Here is a 21,943-nt window from a genome sequence, read left to right as displayed (position 1 = left end):
TTAAATGTAAATTTGAAAATGAAAATTTTTATATAATTAACATAATCCAATTTTTCAGAAAATTTAAAAAGTTGGAATTCAATTTAACAGAAAACAACATGCACCAAAGGAGTCTATTATGGTAATTAAACTTTGATAGGTGCAGATTATAAACTAAGATAAAATAATTTAGTTCAATGCCCCCATTGATTGAATAAAAGAAATTCACAGCAGCTCTCTGTATTAAATTGTTGGCAGGAAGCTCGCTTGCATGGAGATTTAAACTGGTTCCCATTGTTGTTTTTTTGCCCCCCGTATTTGGCTTTCGACCAAGCCGAACAAAAAATAATCGTGCGACAAGAGCAATTACAATTACACATGGCACACAGCACATGGGACGCAGTGGTCGCAGTTGTAGTTGTAGCTGTTATCCTTATTGTTGTCCTGTTGTTGTGGTTAGAGTGGCAACAACAGCAGCAGTATGAAAAATAACTACGAGCAGGGCAACTTGGGGTCCAGGGCATCGACGATGGCAACGAATATGAACATGTAATTACGCTTTAAGTGCTAAATTGTAAAATATTCACGTGAAAACTATGTTAACTTAATTGAAATTTAATTGAATATGTCAGAAATGTGTGTGAACAACGACAGCAACAGCGCGGCAGCGACATGAGCAGCGATGCGCACGAGCAACATGAGCACGGCGGCAACATGGCCGACAAACTGTTGGTCAATGTGGTTAGCAGTCAGCAATCAGGCTAGTCCCCGATCTCGTATTTTTGGGGGGGTTGGGGCCAAGATGGGTGGGGTTTTTTGGGCCTCGGCGAAAACTTGGCATTTAAATGGTTTCGGCCAGCGTGGAACGCAAAGCCGCGAGGCATTTATCATTCGGTGCGGCCGTCGCTTTTGTTGTTGGTCTCGTGTTCTGCCACTAATAATGACGTCAGCAGCATGCAGACCATGAAATTTATGCACATCGAGTTCGGATGTTTGAGTGTATGTGCATGAAAGCCTCTTCTATATGTGCATATATTCGGACGGCCAACAGAATTCGACAGAATCGGCCGAAACGTTGGGTCAGTGCCATGAAGATTAATGTCCGGGCGCCATTTGTTGGTGCCGCATCCCAATTTTTGGTTCCTTTCATTACACAAAGGAAAAAAATTTATTGTAAATTTGAAAAATATTTGCAAAATAAAATGTACTAATTTGAACATTTTTCTCTGTGGCATGGTCACACTTAATCTTTCTACCTCAACATGGGCACATTTATTATAATTGCGCTTGTTATCAAAGCTTACAATTATTTCAAGCATTCATTCAGCAAATATATTTATACTTAGGGAAAAAGAAATTTTGCCCAATTAATTTATTTTAATGTAATATTCTTGAAAATGTGCTAATTTGTATATATTTTTTTTACTACTACTACACTACTACTTTTTGTCAATATGGGCATATGCCGTTCGATTAACTTAGTTCTAATGACTTATTTATTTTATACAAGCATTCAGATATGTCGTTCAACAAAAATCGATTTCGGCCAAATTTTTTCCTGTGTTGAGGCTTTTGTGTGCTGGCAAATAGTATGGGGAGAATTCCCTGGCAACGCTGCTCAGTTTACTCACTCTTCGTTTTCGTGTTCTTTGTTTTATTTGCCCGTGAGCCCCCTCCAATCTCCAGTTTCTGCAAATACTGTTGGCACTTTGTCTTAATTGCTTAAAAATTACTGACATGGAAAATGAACTCGGAAAATGTTAACCATTTCCCCCAAATGCCCCGGCATCATCGCATTGTCAACGATTTGGCCGCCCTAACGGCAAATACTTGCAAATATTATTGTAGTCGAATGTCGGCCACTATTTATCATCCAGCTTGGGCGCCCAGGAGTCGGGGACCATTTGACAAACTTAATTTATTAATGCACTGCTCCCATCTCGTTAGGTCCTGCCGTAAATGCCTGCCGCTTGCTTAAAAGCACATTAATTTTCATTTCACTCGGTGATAAAACAAAGACTTTCCATTTTAAATATCTAGTGACAACTAACAAATAAAATGTGCCCCTAAGTCCTCTCCGGGTAATTGTTTCCCCCACCCCGGATGGGACTCAGCCTCAGTTACGGCCCCGAAAGTCTGGACCTGAGCCGGGGGCCTTTTATCTTGACGATGATGTGGCACTCGGGCAAATCATCAACGCTGCTGTCATGCCTCGTCATTTGCATACTTGCCAGCAGAAATGAAAGTGGTCCATGGCCAGTGCCCGCTCCACAAATAAAGAACACTGAATGCCCCCCAATCGCAATCATATTGTGAAGTGGGACTTGGGCTTTCTTTTCGGTGTCCAGCTGACAGGCGAGTGGTGTTTGCGAGGTGCCAAAGATAGGGCAAGTCTCTCATGGCGGATTGTTAAAGCCGGGGCTTCGGCTGATTGATATGCATGCGAAATCTAAGCATCACTTGGCTTTGTTTATTGACAGGCAATTTGCGGAGCCAGCGCTTCAATTTGCCAATTGACAGCCGCTTCACAGGGCATCAGCGGGATTTCACGGGTATACTTCCTCCGTACCTGACCACAAAACAAAGTTCTACTAAATTTGAAAGCCAGTTAGAGGTTGAAAACGAATTTCACAAATGCGGTGACCATTTTGAAGCATTTGAATGCATTAATTAGTCACAAAAACAAATAGGAATACCTTTATTTGCATTTGTACACAGAAAAAAAGGTACTGCAACAATGTATAAAATATTTTTACATTTAGATTTTAGATGTTGAGCAACCAATTTTCTTTATTTTATTTTAGCTGACTGGTATTATTATTATAGTTATCACCAGGAATTCAAGAATTAGTTTTATTAAAAATTAAATATTTTCAAATATTACCTGTTTTAGTTGTTAAGAAGAATTTTTTTTTATTGTTTTAGCGTGTGCGCTGTTTGATTTTAATGAGCCGCCAGTCCGTATATTGTGTATACGCCACGTTGCAGCGGCAAAGAAAGCGATTTGCATTATTTATGGCTCGGCTGGCCGGGCGGCGGCTCTAATTGAAACCGCCAAATAATTGGCCCACATCGACCTGCAGCTAAGCCAATTAATGCGACCATATAATTTCAGCTCATGCGGGATTTGGCCAACGGCAGCTGGAAGCTCGCAGCCCGGAGACCAGTTCCTAATAAAATGAAATTACCCGCTCAAGTGCAGCTAACATTTTGGAAATTACAATGTCCACGGGGGATGGGGGCGTAGTCGGTCCCTGGCCTTTGCATTAGAGTGTTCATTAAGCACACACAGCACAACAGGCCAAAGTGTCACGGGTGGCAGCCATTCAAACTGCATTACGTATACGCCGTGCGGGCCGATTGGAAAATTGCGCCAATCTTGCTGCTAAGTGGCCATAAAACTGCCAGCCAGGACAACTATATTTCGCCCCCTTTCGCGTTCCATTTTCGGTGGCGCTGGAAAACATTTTCCCCACTGCCATTGTCATTGGCGGCAAGTGCACGAAAATTAGCTGGCTCTGGGTGCTTGACAATAAAATTGACATTCGCATCGACATTGGGTTCGCAGTGCCAGCACCCCCCCTGCTTTTTCCGAGTGAATAATGCAATTCGTTTTTCACTCCGCCAGCCCTGCCCTGCCCTGCCACGCCCCCTCGTTCGCCCCTTATTGTTTGCCGTTTTGCGTTCTGTTTTTTAATCGATTGATTGAAATGTTTGCTGCAAATTGATTGATGGCATGCAGCCATCCGTTTCCCATATACGTACGGTGGCCATATGCCAGGGCGGAGAATGTGTATATTATAAATTGATATAGCCATCGAGTGACAGTCGAGTGCGGGCAACAAGGAAGCGGAAAAAATAAACCTCAAAGATAGCTCGAGTGTCTTTGAATTTCAATGGTGGAGTATCCATAAATAGCAACCCTGTGATTACAGGGCATTCGCCAGTCGTTTTACTTTCTAAAATATTACTTTCTTTGAATTTCAATGGTGGAGTATCCATAAATAGCAACCCTGTGATTGCAGGGCATTCGCCAGTCGTTTTACTTTCTAAAAATGGCTGTTTGCTTTAGGTTTACTTTTTGCGAGCATTACTGGATTTGTAAAGAGATTTGACATGTTAAAAACTTGATTGATTGATTCGCTTAGCTCGAATACATGCTGCTACACTTTCCCGCACATAAGTACGGATGTGTCTATATTTAGGAGGCAGGCCCAGAGCTTACGGCTTGTCTTACACGCCACTTACAAGCTGACTTGTGGGGCAATTTATCAAGAGCCCGGAATGGGGGAAATCGAAGTAATTACTTACCGATCCACGGCAATGGCCACCAGATGCAAAATCGAGGCTGTGCAGCAGAGGACATCGCACGAGGTCCAGATATCGCACAACTCGGGCCCGAGTATCCAGCCTTGGCTGATCTGTGGACATGAGAGGAGAGGAAATGGGGGTGGTCATAAAGCTGGTTAGCCAAATAGACAATAAAAGTTGATGGCTTATTAAATTTGATGCTCCCCTTGCTATGGAGTGTAAAATGTAATGGCTTCTAATAACAAAGCAAACAAGGGCTGCCGGGCTTTAAAAAGGGTCAACTTGGCAGCGATGAGTTCAAAGTCGAAGAGCAGCCATGGGGAGTCGATTCTATGTGCGGAACTTCGTTCTTCTTGGCCTCATAGCCAGCAGTCAACTGCAGATCCCGGTCGATATAGTGGAGGACAACATAGACAATGAAATAATTTCCCTATTTCACCTGATCGCATCAGTGAAGACTTATATAGGCATTAACTGTTTCATCACATTTACGGACAAAATCGATTTGAGGACTTCGCTTCAGCAGCGTCTTATGGACACTTTTTCTTTACCAGTTTATACCATGGCCTCGGATCTGGGACCGCTTAATCACCAGTACCTGAAGGCGGAGAACATGGTGATTGCCTTTTTCACAGGCCTGGACGATCCCACTCTGGAAGCTCTCAATGACCAGGACTTTCAATATGGTGCGGTGCTTTTGATCCTAATATATGCTGCCCCGCCGCATCCAAAGCCCTTCGATGGGGACTCCATTTATGAGCTATTCAGCTGGTGCTATGATCGGTGGCTGGATCGCACAATTCTCATTATTCGGCGCACGAACGAGACGGAAATGTGGAGCTTTTATTTTTTGGGACAACTACGCGTGGTCAAACTTGACTCCTCTGATGTGTTCTTGAATAATATTCGAAAAGATGACTACAAGTTTTTGCTGCAAGTTGTTAATGATCCTCCAACTATATTTTGGGTGAGTTCGATTTTGAGCAAATCTAGGTTGTTTAAGCTTAAGATGGTTTCTAATCTTTACATTTTACTTGCAGTACAACTCTTCGGACCAGGCAGACGTGACTGGCGGTGGCAACATTAGTTTGTCCGGCCACATTGGTCTGATGATGATGAATTACCTGCGCTTCCTTAATGTGACCACGGACATTATTACGGTTCCGGGACAACAGACAGCTCAGTACGAGATCTTTAGTCACCTAGACGATCGCAGAGTGGACGTGGTGGCCAATATGGTGGACGACAATAGCCTCAAATTCAGCCCCGTGGTGATGGATTCACAGCTCTGTGTGTTGGTCTCGAATCGAAGGACGATTCCGGTGGGCAGATACTTTGACCAAATGGTAAGCCCTGGCGTACACCGACTTACGACCCTTACGAGCATTGCCGTCTTCGCGATCAAGTACTTGTCGCAACGCCATCGATCGATTTTGGACCCGTTCTTCAATACCCTTCGATTTTTCCTAGCTCTTCCGCTGCCGAATGGAAGCTTGGATCGATTGCCTATGGCGGATAAGTTCATAGAAGTATTTTCTTTTTTTTTCGTGGCCCTTTTCGTAAGTTCGAACGTATCCCTGTTGTCCACCGTCTTTACAACGGGCATTTACGAGCCTGCGATCACAAACGCAGAAACGATGCGAGCAAGTGGTCTTAAGATATTGACATACGATCCATCTATTGTGCAGGCTTTCAACGACAATACTTTACCCAATTCACTGGCGGACCAGGTGGTTCTTGTGGACTTCCCCACTATGTTCCACCTCTTGGTTACCCTGAACGACAGTTACGCCTATGTGGTGAAAACCCCCAATTGGCAGTCATTTCGACTCTTTCAGCAGCGCATGAAGTCCGAGACTCTAAAGATCATTGGGGGGGAACTCTGCTCCAAGAGCCGACCCATGCGAATAGCCATTAATTCCAGATCGCCGATAAGGTTCTTTTTTAAAAGCTATTTCGAAATGGTTTTTGAGTCAGGCTTGCAAAAAAAGTGGCTCGAGATGAGTTTTCAAAAGTATCGGGATGTAACGGGCTTGAAAAAGTTGCCCATGGATGCTAGTAGGAATTCAGAACCGCTGACAATTGATTTTTTTACATTAACTATAAAGATGTACATTTGCGGGATGGCTCTCAGCGCTTTGGTATTCGTTATCGAGCTGTTGCTGGACCGATATAATCATTAGAGTCTTAGGAGACCATGGAAGCATAGAGGATTGATTTATTGCATTAACAATATGATGTTTAAATACTTTGTAGCTGCTTCGAGGATTGGAAAAAACGTTGGCATAAGTGTATTTAAGCGGGAAGAGCTTACTTTTAAGAGGATGACATAGTAATTTATGTGCTTCAACTATCTGTATATTTACTAAGTATATTGTAATGTGTTTGTTTATGAAGATAGCGTTTCAATAAATACAGCACCGCTTGCTCTTTCCGGGCACCCCTTACTCCCTTACTCACCTCGTATACGGCTCCGAGGGGCATCACTAGACAGGCCACGAAGAGATCGGCGACGGCCAGGGAGGCCACCAGATAGTTGGCCACGTTCTGCAGATTACGCTCCAGGATAATGGCCGCAATGACGAAGACATTGCCTGCAATGATCGGAAAGTAAACTCAATCAAATAAAAAGCGCAAATGGGCTTGGGGTTGCGGTTTTTTCTGGTTTCGGTTCTTATTTGCAGGGCTTTCAGCGGCAGCCTAATTGCGAAAATTGACTGAGACCGAAAGTTTTCGATTCAATTCGAGCTGCAGCTGATGACTGGAAACGAACCAAGAACCGCAGCGGAACAGATAAAGTTTTGGCGAATTGGCAAACTTCTTTGGACGAGACGAGTGCTGAGAGCCCAGAAGCGGGACACCAATGAAATGGGAATCTTATTAAGCTTGTCCCCCAGCATTGCACTGTTGCAATTCCAGTTGCACTTGAGCTGGCAGACAAAGACAAAGTTCACAAAAGCCAAAATAAACGACATGAGCTAATCGCGCTGTCGTAAACTTTTGCCAAAAGCCCCGGATCGGGGCGCGGGGGGTGTGAAATTGACGTGGGGGACGCTCGAGGGGAGGCTCGAAGGGTGGCTCGAGGGACTCGGGAGAGGACAGCACCTTTGATGTCTGCTGGTGCGCTTATTTTTCCTGACTTTTCTCGACTTTTCCACTACCTTTTCCCCCATTTTTCCGCCACTGTCACCGACTACTTGTGGTGCACTTGAGGCTGCAAAAGAAAGACAGCCACTACAGGTGCGAGACATGCAATTTGTGGCATTGAATCCGCCGACAGTCGACGGCGTGAGGGCTGGGCTGCTCGCCTGGAGACACACAGATACGCAAAACACACACAGGCACACACACCAGGCGCATGCAATTAGATACTTGAGTGTCAAAGTGAAGGCAAGTAGACAAGCCTCATGCCTGCCAGCTGTTTTTTGTGTTTTTAGTTCCCTGCAGTGTCTTCGCCACGGGGGTCGTTCCCAGCATTGCAACACAAGAAGGTGTTTTATAATCTCATCATAGTTTATACAGTGAAACAACGCACTCAGTAAAGTTACACATTCACATTAAAATACTATTTAAAAAATCATTCTTTCTAAGAATACACATTTACATTAAAATTATATTTAAAAAGTTGTACTTCTAAAAATATAATAACAAAGAAAGAAAGAATCTCGATTGAGTGCCAAATCACTTTTATTAAATCCAAGCGTCTTAAAATACTTGAAATTCCACCCCTAAGTCTCGACCAAATCAGTTTAAAAACGAATCATAAGTAGGTCAAAAGTGTAACCATAAAATTCGTATATTTTAAAGCATCCCCCGCGCACGCTTGACATTTGGTTTCGGCTACTTTTTATTATTTTTCTGCTGCTGGGTGACCAAAAGCGTGAAGCAATCTGGCTAAAATTAGCATTAAGACTCATTAGCATTTTCTTTTTAAATGCTAAATGCTGCTGCCGTCCCACTTGGACGGCGTCAAAAACTGCAGAAGTTCAAAAGCGAGTCGGGCCGAGTTTGAAGAAAGGAAAACTAAAGGGCGGAATGGGCAGCGAAGAAAGTCCGGCGGAAGAGGAAAAACTAAATAAACACAAATTAGTAAGAAATCCGGCGAAAGTGCGGGGCAGTGGGACATGTGAATGGGCTTTGGACCAATTCAGAGCCGGATCCTTTGGGAGTGGCGTTGGGAGTCGTAGCATACTTTTCAGCGCTCGTTACTTTTATTTGCCTCTTGACTTCTGTGCTGGCCGTTTTAAATGAAATGAAACGAAATGAAATCTACTTAAATTAATGAAATCAATTTCAGCCGGCTGCTCTGCTTATTTTGCTTCCTCGCCTCATTTTCATTTGTTACTGTTACTGCTTGATTTTTATTCGTTTTTGTTTTGGATTTTACAACGTGAACATAAAGTTTTTCGCTGGAATTGGATTGAGTTGGCGGGGGGAGCCGCTGTGATTGATTGATTGACTGTCAATTTTAATGCGGCATGTCTTTGCCTAGATGGATGCCGGTTTGTTTGCCATCGGATTTATGGCTAAATGCGTGTAATGAATGTAGCCAACAACAAAAGCAAACGCCCGACCCACCCCAGCTTGGCTCGTTCCTCGTCATTGAGCTGCCTTATTAATAACTGAGACTGAGCCGATGCTGCTGCCACTGCTGCTTCAGCATCTGAGCCATAATAACAACAATAATAAATAATATAAAATGCCCTGCCAGTATCATAAATATCAGTTACGCGTATTTTATTATCTACAACTGAAGCCGAGGCCCGCGCCCCGAGTCCCCCTGGGTCCCCTTATTGAATTTGTTGCCCAACTCCCCAAGGATTTGGAGGCAGGCAGCAGGCGCGTGCCTGAGACTGGCATTCGAAGAATTTACTCTGGGTGGTTCCCCTCGGCTGGGATGCCGACTGAAATAATTATGTCTATGTTTGGGCTTTGGCTTACACTTCAACATTTTGGAAGACTGTTTATACTGTTTAGTGGAAAGTGTAATTTATTTATTAACTTGAATGAGCTTATAAACAAATTTATCGCTGTTTGGCTTAAAATGTAAGTCTGAAAATTACTGGTGAAGTGTAGTATTTTAAAATTTAATTATTTTTTTTTTAATAATCAGTAGATTTTAAAATATATTTACGTCAATATTGTATTTAAATAAACAAATATACAATAATGCAACTTAGCAAAAATATGTATGGATAGTTTTATTGTCACTAGAATTGTTGGTCTAAACTTAAAACAAATATTTTTTAAAATATTTATTGGTTCAGGGTTAAGAATCATTAAAATAAGTTTAGTTTACACTTCAGCTCTAAAAATGTAAGTGTATATCTTTAAGGACCTGATTTTTAAAGTGTAGCCTTCGCTTTTTCGCTTTCCTTGGGTACTTACCAATTATGGTGACCAGGATCATCAGGCCGAGCAGCACCGATGTGACGGCCATTCGCAGCAGCTGCGTGAAGTCGTCCTCGGCCACTTTGCTCGTGGTCACATTGAGCCCGGCACTCCCGTTGGCCAAGTCCAGCTGCCCACTGCGGTTCAACATCATGTCCCCAAACAAGCTGGAATCGTTTCCCTCTAGGAGCAGCGTGTCGTTCAGCAGCATGGCGCCCAGGCCGACTGCTACGTTGGTGTAGTTATTGTCCATGTCGATCAGTTGGAGGGCTGGCGAGGAGGCGGACGCATCCTGCTTGGCGCTCAGAGCCCTGTGAGCCGCCTTGGCCGTGATCCTGGCGGCCGCTGCTGCCACCGAGGCGCTGGCCGCTGCCGCTGCCAGAGCGGCGGTGGCCAGGGGTGAGCCGGCGGCGGTGGTGCTCGCATCGGTGGGCGGTGGTTTCAGCGCCGGGGAAGCCACGAAATCCGGTCGGCTTTTCGCGGAGCTGTAGAAGCGCTCGCTGTTGTTGTTGTTCGCATCCTCCAGCTGTCCCTCCTTCGTGACCGCCATGTCTTCCTCCTCGTCCGGCTCCTGACCATCGGCGCTCGGCTGTTCGGGATGTGGTTCGGCTATCAGAGAGGCCCTGTCATTCAAGCTGTTCGCAATGTAGATGTAGTCGAGCGCATCTGGATTGAAGATAAAATGGAGATTTATATGATACGATTACTAGAGGAATGTATAAGTCAAGCTCAATTTGATTTGTATTTTAGGTTTAAGAGATAGGCAAACAAATCTTATATAAATCAATGTATATGAACATTAAATTAAATAAAATGAAGATTAACATAGATTGTAAGGGTGAAATATAACTCAAGCTCAATTGGATTTAAATTTTAGGTATAAAGAATAGAACAACGATGTTGATATAAATCAGTACTTATTTAAATTAAACATGAATAATAATGAAGATTAATTAAAGTGGAAAATATATCTTATGTATAAAAGATGAGCAAACAAATCTCATATATTTCAACATTTATATAGATTAAAGATGAAATGGAGATTAATATACATGATTTATAGCTTACTAGGGATAAGTATAAAGCAAGCTCATTTGGATTTGTATTCAAAGTACAAAAGATTGGCAAAAATCAATATTTAAGTGTGAATTATTTTACACAAACATTTTTTTTTCTTATAAGCACTCAATGCATCTAATCATTGTGAGCTATACATAAAAAATAATGAATAGAATACCAAAAACCATCTAACATTTTTCGATTCTACAAAGGGTACTCCAAGCATTTAAGCCACCTATCGAAAAACGTTTGCAAGAAGACAAATGGTTGGCTAACCAAAATATGGACTTAATGACCTACATAAGTGCTACATTTTCCACGGGTACCCACCATTAAAGCTGGTCTCGTGCGCCATTTTGTGGATATTCGCTGTGTTTTTCGGGATGCTTCGCTCCGCTTAATTGCAGCCGCAGCGGAAATGAGGAGTAGACGGAAACGGAAGCGCGACTATGCAGCGGCGATGGTGATGGCAATGGCAATGGCCTGCTGGCGCGCGTGTGTGTCTGTGTGGCTGGGTGGGCTTTTGGGGTGGTGCCGTTGTTTCAGCTGGCGGCCACTCAGACACGCGGGACGGCACATGGTGACACTTTCCCTGCTCTCCCTGCCCGCCCTACTTTCCCTGCCCCGCCCACTTTCGCTTTGTGTTTTAGTGCCAGCGTGTGCTTGGTGCCGGGCAGGATGTATTATCCTAACGAGCTTTCAAGTGTTTACACGGAGCGTTTACAATTTCGACTTTGGGCTTTCACTTTTCTTTCCGACTTCCTCTTACTTGTGCTCTCCTTTTTTCCTTTCAGATTCCTCTGTGTGGCAGTGTTGCTTTTGTGCTGTTGATTGTTGCCAACTTGGCTTTGTTGCCGCTGCTGTTTTGTACTCTTTTTGGTTTATTTAAGCTCTTCCGTTTGCTGTCGTGTGTTTATGGCCCATTTGATGTGCTATTTTCATATCCTTGGAGTAAATTTCGCATCCGATTGCCTTCTGGTGTCTGCACTCTGCGCTCTGCAAATAAAAATTCAATTAGACAATAAATTCTCGTGCCCAGCGCAACTAATACTAATAAATAGCAAATTGAATTTCTGCGGCTGCCCTGTTCGGTGTTTTTTGCCCTTGCCCCTCATGTTTGGTGGAAAATAATTTCCTGTGGGTCTGCGGCATTTTTGGCTACGAAATTTATTGTATTCAATTTCCCTTCCGCATTGTGCGTAAAGTGTAAATGAATTTGAAATGCCGCTGTCGCTGCTGCTGCTGCGCCCGCTTGTTAAATAATTTAAAGCAATTTCTGCAATTACACGGAATCACTTGGCACGATAAATAAATATGAAGACTGGCAGGCCAGGCGTTGTTTTCTTTATTTTCCATTTTTCGCTTTCCCTTTTCCCCCAGGCCTACCACAGACGCTCACGTGTGGTCCTGTGTGTGACTGGCGGAAGTCCTGCATGCGTGCGACAGGCGCCATTGCCAACGGCTCCTTTCGTCTTCCGCCTCCGCCATTTTGCTCCCCTCATTGTCCCAATGTTGCGACAGAGGCAGCAAAATAAATTTAAAACTCATATAAATAAGGGCGAAGGGGGAAGAGGCCCCGGAGCGAAGTCGCCCTGGCAAAATGTCATCGCATTTAGGTACAAGTGTACGACCACAACTATGTTCAACCTAGTAGTTATTACATGTTATTTAAATGAAAATTATAATTTTTGTGTGCACCTCTATAAGTATTAATTCCAAAGTTCTTAATTATGTGTCTTACAAGTTAAAAGTACACTTGGAGATAAACCGTATATTCCACTATTTAAAACTGTTTGGACTCCCTACACAATTTTCCTAATTAAAAACTAAATGTCTGATTTCTCTATGTAATATATTTTGATATTACTGCTTTATGGATATAAAGTTTACCTCAGCTGTATGTGTGGGGAGCACGCGTGCTCAAAGATACATTGCGGCGCCATAAAACCCAAGCGAGAATGTTGCATGTTTTATGCCCACCGAGTTTATAGTCCCAGGATCGCAAGGGGTTATGGCCAACTTAGTAATATGAATTTTGCAAACCCAAAGCTGGAATAAGAAAAGCAACCCTTACGTTGATAAAATGACAGGCCCTACATTTTGGCACAGGCTTAGTGCCTACTATCGATGATTTAACAACCCTAATTAAAGCTACAATCTTATTACAACTAATTACTTTGTTACTTATTCTTCCAAATAATATCTGCCAAAAACCTAGGCTCTTCGGGGCATTTCTCTTCCTAATTGCAGGTTATTCAACGTAAATGCCTTTTCTGTTTGACTTCATAACCATTCACTTGCGTTAGCTATCATCCGTCATGTGTATGTGATGTATATAAGCTCTTGTATCTGCATTTGAAATCTAATTTGCGCAATTTACAAAGAATAATGAAGCAGAACTATAAAAGGGTCGCTCTTTTAATCCCTTTGAGACGGAGAGAAAGTCGGGTAAAGAGGCCTTATTACGCAACAACTAGGGGTTCCTGGGTTGGGGAAAGCCCTTCGTTCAGAAAGTTCCGACCATAATAACCTTCGAATGCCAGCATGCGCTTTTGCGAGTGGCCGTGTAACTAACGTTTCAAGTTCAAAGTCGATTTAATGCGGAAGTTTATGCCAGTCCGCAAGTGTTCAGGGTGACTACAGGTGAACTTTTAAAAGGTGAACTTCCCTACATTTTCTATTTTTGCAAATGCACTTTAAACTTTGTGATTTTACTTGTTTCTCTATTTTAAAATGAAAAAAAGGCGAGTTTTTTGATAAAAAGTAATCTATACAATATCTTTTAAAGGAATATTTTCAGATATTTATAGATAGATAGATACAATATTTTGCAGATCAATTTTATGCTTAAATATGGATGGTATATATTCCCCTACCTGACTCTACTTTGACTTGTTTATTTATAAAGGATCCTAGATATATAGATATTTTTTCAAAGATTTTTTTGCTTCTCCTAATAGTGGTTAGTTAGGAAGTACTGTAGCAGGGGCCTGTAGTTCCTGGCTACGTGAGCTGCGCCCGTTTGAAGTGCAGTTGAGTGTGAAGACGACACATGTCGCTTAAATGCACACCCAGCCGCACCTGTCTGATTCCGTACCCCCACAACCCGCCTCCCAACCACCCATTTTTCCCATGGTGAGTGCACTTGTTGCGGTTCGCAACTTGTCCGGCAGTCGCCTGCATACATTATGCAAGTGTATGCCGACTGTTTCTGGATCTATGTGTGTGTCAGGGCGAGAGTGTGGGCATGCCACTCGCTTTTTATAGTCGGGCTTATCGCATATTTATGCAGTGTGTCCTTTGAAGCAGCGGCGCAGGACGCACAGGGCTATAAATCAACTTTGGTTCACCGCACTCTGCTCCTGACCAGGAACCACCTTCACTCCCACTCCAACTCATTCGCATCGCAGCAATTACGAAAATTGCCTATCTATGCAGTAGTTGTGGAAAATAGTTCACTGGCACTTCTTTTTGCCCTCCTTGTTTACCCTGCCAAGTCATAAATCAAGCAAATAACTGAGAGGACAGTTTAAAATCAAAGCCTTTTTTGTGTCAAATCGAAATAGAACATATTTACAAAATACGGAAGCATATAAAAGTAGATACTTCACAAATAGTTAGACTGAAGCTTTTCTATTTTCAGATTTACTTTTATAAAAACGAAGCTATTCTGGAGTGCCTCGACTATAAGTTACCCCTTAATGCCTGAATCGATTTATTTAGCGCCACCTAGCGGAAGACGGTGGTACCACATAGCATGCTTGCTTTATTTTAGTCTCTTATAACATTTAAAATATTAGTGCGATTGTTTTGGTCTCGGCAGGTAGGTAGATATGGACACATAAAATAAGTAAGTAATAAACCTTTTTCCTGTTAGAACTTGTATAACATCTTATCCGGGCTGCGACTGGAAAAGAGCTGAATTCTCTCGATTCCAATTCGAAGTATGTCGGCATGAAGGCATTTCAGCAAATATGTGAGGGTGGGATTGAGGCCCATCAAAGTGCAGTTTTCCCGAATGCAAGCCAAAGCAATGTCTCATTGTTTGCCCCCATGCCAATGCCAGCTGCTCGCTGTACGTGGAGGAGGCTCAGGGAAAACGGATGGTGGCGGGGCCAACTAAAATAAAGTAAAATAAATGGCATGCATTTTTCATGCGACGCTCGATTTCATTCACCACAAACTCACACTTCCGCAGAGGAGATGTGTGCAGTGGGTGGTTGGGCGTGCAGTTGTGTGTGAACTCAGACATGACCAGACATTTATCAGTTGTTTGCATGCATTCAAAAGATACTAATGTACATATTAGTTCAGCTCTGTAAGTGGCTCCCCAACGCCCTTCCACCCTCAGTTCCCTGGCCATTTTCTCGACTTTCCTAGGACGTTCCTAGTCCCACTTCCGGTTCCGCTTCGCCCCGTCTCAGCCCTTGTTGTTGTTGTTGCTGGTGGTTCCTTTTTGCACCATTTCCGCTTCATTTCATGCGCCATTTTTCTCTATCTTTGCAGTCGAGCGTTTGCGCCTTGTGCCCATATCCTGAACGGCCTTTCATTGGCCTCCCTGTCCCGCCCCCTTTTAGTTTTTCCTCGCCTGAATTTCCCTTCCGCCTTTCACAGCTCCCTCTCTCTTTTGCGGTTTCAGCTGCTGTGTATACGAACACGTTTTCCCTTACAACTGCAGCTTCTGTTGAACTGGTAGCCCAGTTTTGTTTCCCATTTTCCATTTTCACTGGCATTTTCCCCGCCCTTCTGCAATTGCTTTTGCCAATCAGTCTGCTGCAAATAATTTATATCGCTTGAGTCTGTGTTGGCACCTTGGTTAACTCTTTGGCATGTTTTATGGCTCTTTTGGGTGTGCGTTTCCCATAAATATTGCCCATACGCCGTGTTGACCAGGCGAATTGCATTTGGCTTAGTTTAGTTCGTTGTTGCTAGTTTGTGTGTTTTGTCAAGGGCCCTCCGCTAATTGCTCATTAATATTCAATTGCCAACAGCTTTTGTTCAATTATTCAAGCGCAAGCTTTTCACCAGAAAAACAAATTGTCAGTCACCCATCCCACAATGCCCGCCTCATCCCTGCTCTCTCCCCCAGCCATGTTAAACAATGCAAATAAACGAGGACATAGGGAGTATGCAAATATTTAAATTCCAGCTTATTTCATGTTCGGAACGCGGGCGTGAAATAAATAACATTCAATGCATTTTTTATCTGCGCCAAAGCTGCAAAAAATAGAGCTTGAATCGAGTAAGCAAATGCAAAGTCGAAACTAAGGATACACTGGGCTTACCCATGGTACATACGGTTATTTCGCATATAAAAAAGGGGTTTTCAACGTTTAATTTTATTGAGGTTTTTAAAATTGTTGATTTATAACGCAGCCATTCCATTTTCTGTCAGAAGATGAATACTTTTAATATGGGAAGCTAAACTCTGTTGCAATAGTGGATAAAATCCAAACAATTTCGCCATGAATTACCATTTCTATTTCCTATCAATGAAATCGAAGCGGATAAAAGAGCTGCTCTTTTTTTTGTTGGTTGGCTTAAAGCTTTGGTCAGTGAAAATATAAATATGTAGCCAAAAGAACAAACAAGTGCTAAAACAAATGTTGGCCATGTCGGGCATCAAATAGAATTGTAATTCGATTAAATATTTTGATACAACCAGAACTTGTGATGCATGCTACCACAAGGCCATCAAATATTTAAACTGTATTGTTCTGCGGAACTTTAAGTTGCTTTTGGAGTCTTAACTGATTTAAAGGAATTTTATACAACAACGCCGAGCGTGAAATAAAATATATGGCCCGGAATTGTTGGCTTTTAATTACTTTTGAGCATGGTTGTCGGGCAGCTCACGCCCGTATATATCTTAATATTTTCCTTAATGTCAGGACGGCGGCACGATAATAAATTTCCTCATACAATATCCTGCATTTAAATAACACTTCCTGCGCCATGTCTAGGCCAAGGCATCCGTCCACGTCCATACGTCAGTCCCGATGCGATGCTCGACGTTTTCCAGACAGTGAAATGAATTTATTTGCCGCCGGCTCCCGGTTCCCGGCCAACAGGAAAAACTGAACTCCAGCAAGTGCACTCTGGTGCTCGACCAGTTGATTTTGCGCCGAATGGCGTGCGAAGGCACTTTGCTTCATTACTTTGTGTATTGCCCACTCCTCTACGATATATCCTGCCCAAAGGACTCTGTTTCCATACTGCGCGCCCAAAACTGTGCTACGGATTTTTGTTTACTTTGGTAAGCCAAGTGAGGCATGGGAGGGAGTCGGTTGCTGCTGGTGGGCCATCTTTGCCACACAATAAAAATTTATGAGCCATGTGCGTGTGCTAGTAGCCGGTCCCCTTCCCTTTTACCGCCGGCGAGAGAGTGTGAGAAAGTCTGGCATAAATTTTAAATGTGCCACAACTTGACATGCTTTCTGTTTTCCCCCATTTCCCCCCGTTGTCACCGGCATTTTGCCTTTGCGATATGCAGGTAATGCTGCAGCTGCATCTGTGCTCTCCGCTTTTTGCATTATGCATGATTCAGCTCGCAGGCAGCAACTCTGAGGGGGTGTGCCGGCCACTTTCCACACTCCTCGATCAATTAGTCACGGCACAAAGAAGACGGGATCGCCGGGAGGGTTTCTCTTGGGTGAAGGCTCCAACAGAGGTGTTAAAACCTTCCTTTGTAGTTTACATTCCCTTGAATGTGAGTTACCAGTAAGCAATAACTTTAACATGCGATTTAAGGTGCCTAAAAGTAGGCAACAAAATTCTTTAAGCAACAGTACAGTGAATTTATCCCATATATTATTCGTTGCATACTTTCAGACATCTAAAATTTAATTTTAAAGTGATTTTTGAACCGTATTGATTACTTTTACACCCTGCAATGCATTTTGTAAAACAATATTTTTATTTGCTTCCATTTTGATGATTTAAAAAAATTGTTAAATTATATAAATTTAAATTATTCAAATATTGTCTATTTTATGAAGTAAAATGTTTTGTTTAAAGGCATACTTTATTGCCTATTTAAGGGTATCTGTAGTTTGAATATTATTTGTTAGTCTGTTACCCCCTCCCTTAATTATCTTGCACACTCGCCTCTGCACGGTGATGATACTCCTTCAAAGGATACGCCGTTTCAGCAACGTGAGCCCTCTTCTGAAGATGGCCGGCAGACAAGAAGGCCCAAACCCAAGGCAGTCTTCTCCCCCATAAAGATGATTTTACGCTTTTGCGCACAATTTACGAAAATAAAAATATATGGAGGTATGAATATGTGTGCCAGTGCCAAGATGCTTATGTACATACGTAGTGTAAAGGTGGCAGCGGCTCAGAGATTTGTGTGTCGGCCACGTGTGCGACGTGATTTCTTTCTCATGCAAATAAACGTGTAACAAATGGTGGGGGCTTTGATTTGAAGGGGTGAAAAGTGGTATTGAATCTGCATTTAATACGGGCAGAGTCAGCAGGAGTTTCTGTGCATTTACTTTAAGGGTAAGAGGTATTTTAAAATAATTTAAATATATAAAATTTAAATATATAAATAACCATAAAGAAAAGGCTAAAACTATTAAGGCCTTCAGCTGACAATATGTGCACAATATTTTGTATCTGCACTTAGCTTAAGCCATTGTCCCATTCGATTTATACCTCGCACATTATACGTATCGTAATTTCTTTTGGCTTGCCTCTGGCTTTCTTTAAGACCGGCAAATCCATTTAATGCCCGAGTTTCTGTAAAAGAAGCTGTCTTAATTGGCTTGACCACTGTACTGACTGACGGTCCCTGAAACCTGCCCCTCCACCTGCACCGCAGGCGGTCTGTCAGACACCTGGGCACGGCGGCAGCCGCCATCCCCGCACCCACCGAACCACTCAAAGAGCCGCCGGCAGCACCGCAACCACTTCTCACAGGTTAACGCCCCGGCGAGGGCTTTGATTAAAAATTTATTAATATTAAACTTTGCGCACGCATTGACGGCCTCGCCGCCCACAAATACAACGACCACGATATCCTACTAGCAGCTACTTTGCATAATTGCAAATATAATCGGCCCAGACGATGGACAACTCGGCGGGCGGAAAATCGGGGTGGCGCTGGCTTTAATTAAGTTGTTAATATTAATGAGGAAATTCTCATTCTCCGCCCCCCGCAGGCATTCTGATGTTTGATTTTCATTTTGTTATTAATCAGCTTTTAATATATTTAATTAAGTTTTCTGCGCCGGCAAGACCAGGCTAAATATGTTGAATATTTCAATAAACAGTAAGCAGCAACAGTACGAGAAGTACCCGAGGGAGATTCCGCGTATCCGCTGGATGCGGCTAATAATCGTTATTGAAAATAGCAATCCAACAGATTAAGCGAGGAACAGCAGCCCGCAGGACTTTTAGACTCTGGATGGGATTGGGCGATGGTGGTTTGCGGAGGGGAAATATTATTACCATAGCGTCCAAGAAACTTTTATCGTCATTTAAAGCAGAGCCCAAGTTTCTCCGCCCCGAAAATGGCAAACTTTTTGCTCTGCTGCTGAGGAATTTTTTTCAATTTGCTATTGGGGAATTTCGTTTCGTTTCGTTCTCTGGGTGCTGTGTTTTATTTTGCAAAGTTTTTCTTCTTCCTCTGTTCGGACCAGTTCCAGGTCCATCCCATCGACAGAGCTTCATTGGCATAACCCCCGAGGCACCGTTCCACTTTCGCTTTCCTCATATGTTTGACGCTAACAGATGGCGCGGGGCAGCTGCTCGTGGACCTCGTTTTCCGCATTTTCCCACTGCCCTCGATCATGGACGGTCACTTGTCATCTTGAGTGGTCGCTCATTTGTCTGCACAGCTTTTGGAAATTCGCACTTTATTTACGCAACATGCTGTCCCGAGCCCAGGGATGCGATACCGAGTCCTGGTCCCTCGGCCAATGTCCCGCCAGGCCAATTCAATTTTTCATCTTTGCCTCCCCGGCAGACCGTTTATCTTTTGATTTGTGTTTTGGCTTCTCCGCTCCGCTCCTTCGTGCTCAAGTGTTTACAAATGATTTGCTGTCTTGCTTGTTATACTTTCGCTCGGGACTTCAGGTTTTTCCTGCTGCCGTTTCGGTTTTTCTTTGTTTCGCTTAGGTGGCCCCAGTCACCCGAAAAAAGAAAAAAAACGATTCGAGTGAGTTGCGCTTCCGGCTGTTTTGAAGCTTTTTGGCTGCGAAACATTTCAATTGAATCGCAAGCTCGGAGGTGCGAAGCCATCACATGCCGCCAGCCAAATCGACCAAACGACTCATTTGCATGCGCTTCAAAGTTCAAAAAAACACCTGCTCGTCAACTCTTAAAGTCAACTTAAGGTATAGAGATCTGGCCGCAGAACAGGGCAGCTTCAATTGTTTTGGGAACGTGGCCAAGTTTGAGCCCCCAGTTCGGAGATTGAAAATCGTAAACATTGAGGCCCTGTAAAAGTGCCCTGGTTTTGGCTCCATTCCAGACATTGTCAAATGATTTAAGCTATCAAGAGTGCACTAACCGAAAAGGGTTTTCCTTGCATGTTTACCTTACATTAAAAATTAAAATAAAAATTGTTTATGAGAAGGATTTCTACATTTTATAGTATTAATTGCACATTTTGTTGTTAAAAACTTGTACCTATTATAAGAAAAGGCCCTTTGAAGTAACACCACTATTTTACAAATATTAATATTTTAATATTTACTAACTACTTAAAATAAAGAAAAGCTACAAGTAACATTAGTGCTTTTATAATAATAATAATTAAATAATTAAAATCTTTTAATATAATAATTTTATTTTTAAAAATATTGCCAAAGCCCTAAGAAAATTTTCATATTTATTAACGTTTGCCATGTCTTTGCTGACTATACAAGTGTTTAATTTTCCGTTGATCCTCGTTTAATCCCTTGTCCTTAATCCCGTTACCCACATTTTTTCCAGTGCAGGTCCAGCGGGAGCTCTCCGCTGCTGAGCTCCTTAATGTGTGTGCGCTCATGTCGACGGAGGCGATAGTCGGGCTGCTTTGAATCTGGCGCCCGACGCTCGTAAAACCAGAATATTGGGTGCACAATGTGGGTGGCTTGTGGGGTTACGGGGCGTTCCGAAGGCGGAGTGCATTTGTGGCTGTGCGCAATTAAATAAAATCGACTTGTGCAGCCAGGGAACACCACACCACCCGCACCACCCGCACCACTTGCACCACCCACCAACCACCCCTCGGATGGCCTTGTCATTGTTTGCTGATGCTGTAGTGGCAGTTGCCAAGCTGCACTCAATGTTTATGAACAGTTGCGCTCGGCAATTGTCGTTTTAACTGCCAATGCCATGAAGTTTTAAGAGGCAGCCATTTATGTAGCACTTGTTTGTGCGCTGCGATTCAGGGAACTCGGGATTTGGGGAGTGAGCATATGCAAATCAATTGCTTGAACACTAGTCCCGGCACAATCCAGCCTCCACCTTGGCTGCTCCCCAGCCCTAGTTCAAGGCGCCGGTGAGCGTGTGTGTTGGCCAACAAATGGCAGCATGATGCGAGAATAAGTATAAGCTGGCCCAAATGCGGAGGGCCAGGAGGAAGATGGCAGAACAATGAACGCTTTGAAAGGCAAAGCCGACGAACGAGGGCTGCTATAAAGCCAATCCACTTGGCTAGAATTCTTTTGCTTTAGTTGGTCTTTTATTTTATTATATTATGCCCTAATATTCAAGTGATAGCTATCTCAGTTTTCAGGTTTTGATTATCTTCACTACTCCTGTTGCTATTTTATTTTCTTGCCATCTTTATTGAACCACTCTCGTAAAAATTTCCATGGAGCCACTCTATGCACTGGTATTTTATGTGCTAAACAATACAACCGTAGCACACACAGATACTCACGCACACAGCTGTACGCACACACACACGGGCAAGCGGCAAAGCCATAACAAATGAAAAGCAAACTTGCGGCTTGACATTGATGAATGCACGATGAGATTTATGCTCTGCCCCGCTTATGTGTGTGTGTGTGCGTGTGCCTATCTGTGTTTCTTTCTCGGCGATTTGGTCTCTCTGTGTGCGTAGAGTGTGTTCGCTCACACCCACGCACACACTGGCAGTCTGTCTGGCAGAAATAAATGTTAAGTATACGCATAATAAGAGCCACACTATGTTGTTGTGCCTGCCACCCACTTTGCGCCCCTCCTGCGAGGGTGTGTGTGTTTTACT

General features: G+C 43.1%; 2 protein-coding genes across 3 annotated transcripts in view; one reads left to right on the top strand and one right to left on the bottom strand.

Moving 5' to 3' along the window:
* The window catches only part of LOC108030313 (5-hydroxytryptamine receptor 2A), a 61,100-nt gene that overhangs the window by 24,417 nt on the left and 14,740 nt on the right, over positions 1 to 21,943 (bottom strand). Inside the window, exons 2-5 of one of the 2 annotated variants that reach the window (XM_044092221.2) lie at positions 11,071 to 11,736; positions 9,679 to 10,347; positions 6,751 to 6,884; positions 4,291 to 4,400 (exon numbers count right to left, since the gene is read on the bottom strand). The exons of the other annotated variant lie outside the window; for it this stretch is intronic. Coding sequence (XP_043948156.1) covers positions 4,291 to 4,400; positions 6,751 to 6,884; positions 9,679 to 10,347; positions 11,071 to 11,095 — 938 coding nt within the window. The 5' untranslated portion in view covers positions 11,096 to 11,736. The remainder of the gene's footprint in view (positions 1 to 4,290; positions 4,401 to 6,750; positions 6,885 to 9,678; positions 10,348 to 11,070; positions 11,737 to 21,943) is intronic. 2 annotated transcript variants of the gene reach the window in all.
* On the top strand, positions 4,607 to 6,473 carry LOC108029847 (uncharacterized). Its single transcript, XM_017102335.1, has 2 exons — positions 4,607 to 5,257; positions 5,331 to 6,473. Exons 1-2 carry the CDS (start codon positions 4,607 to 4,609, stop codon positions 6,471 to 6,473), a joined length of 1,794 nt encoding a protein of 597 aa, XP_016957824.1.

The sequence above is a fragment of the Drosophila biarmipes genome, chromosome 2R, assembly GCF_025231255.1.
Source record: "Drosophila biarmipes strain raj3 chromosome 2R, RU_DBia_V1.1, whole genome shotgun sequence".
Lineage (NCBI taxonomy): Eukaryota > Metazoa > Arthropoda > Insecta > Diptera > Drosophilidae > Drosophila > Drosophila biarmipes.
Note: the sequence above shows the minus strand (reverse complement) of the source record. Positions and strands in the feature narration are given on the sequence as shown.

Excerpts from the sequence above, each read along its gene's own strand:
- LOC108029847 (XM_017102335.1), top strand. The coding sequence starts at position 4,607 with ATGGGGAGTCGATTCTATGTGCGGAACTTCGTTCTTCTTGGCCTCATA. Across the intron at positions 5,258-5,330 it reads ATCCTCCAACTATATTTTGG|TACAACTCTTCGGACCAGGC; the intron begins GTGAGTTCGATT and ends TTTTACTTGCAG.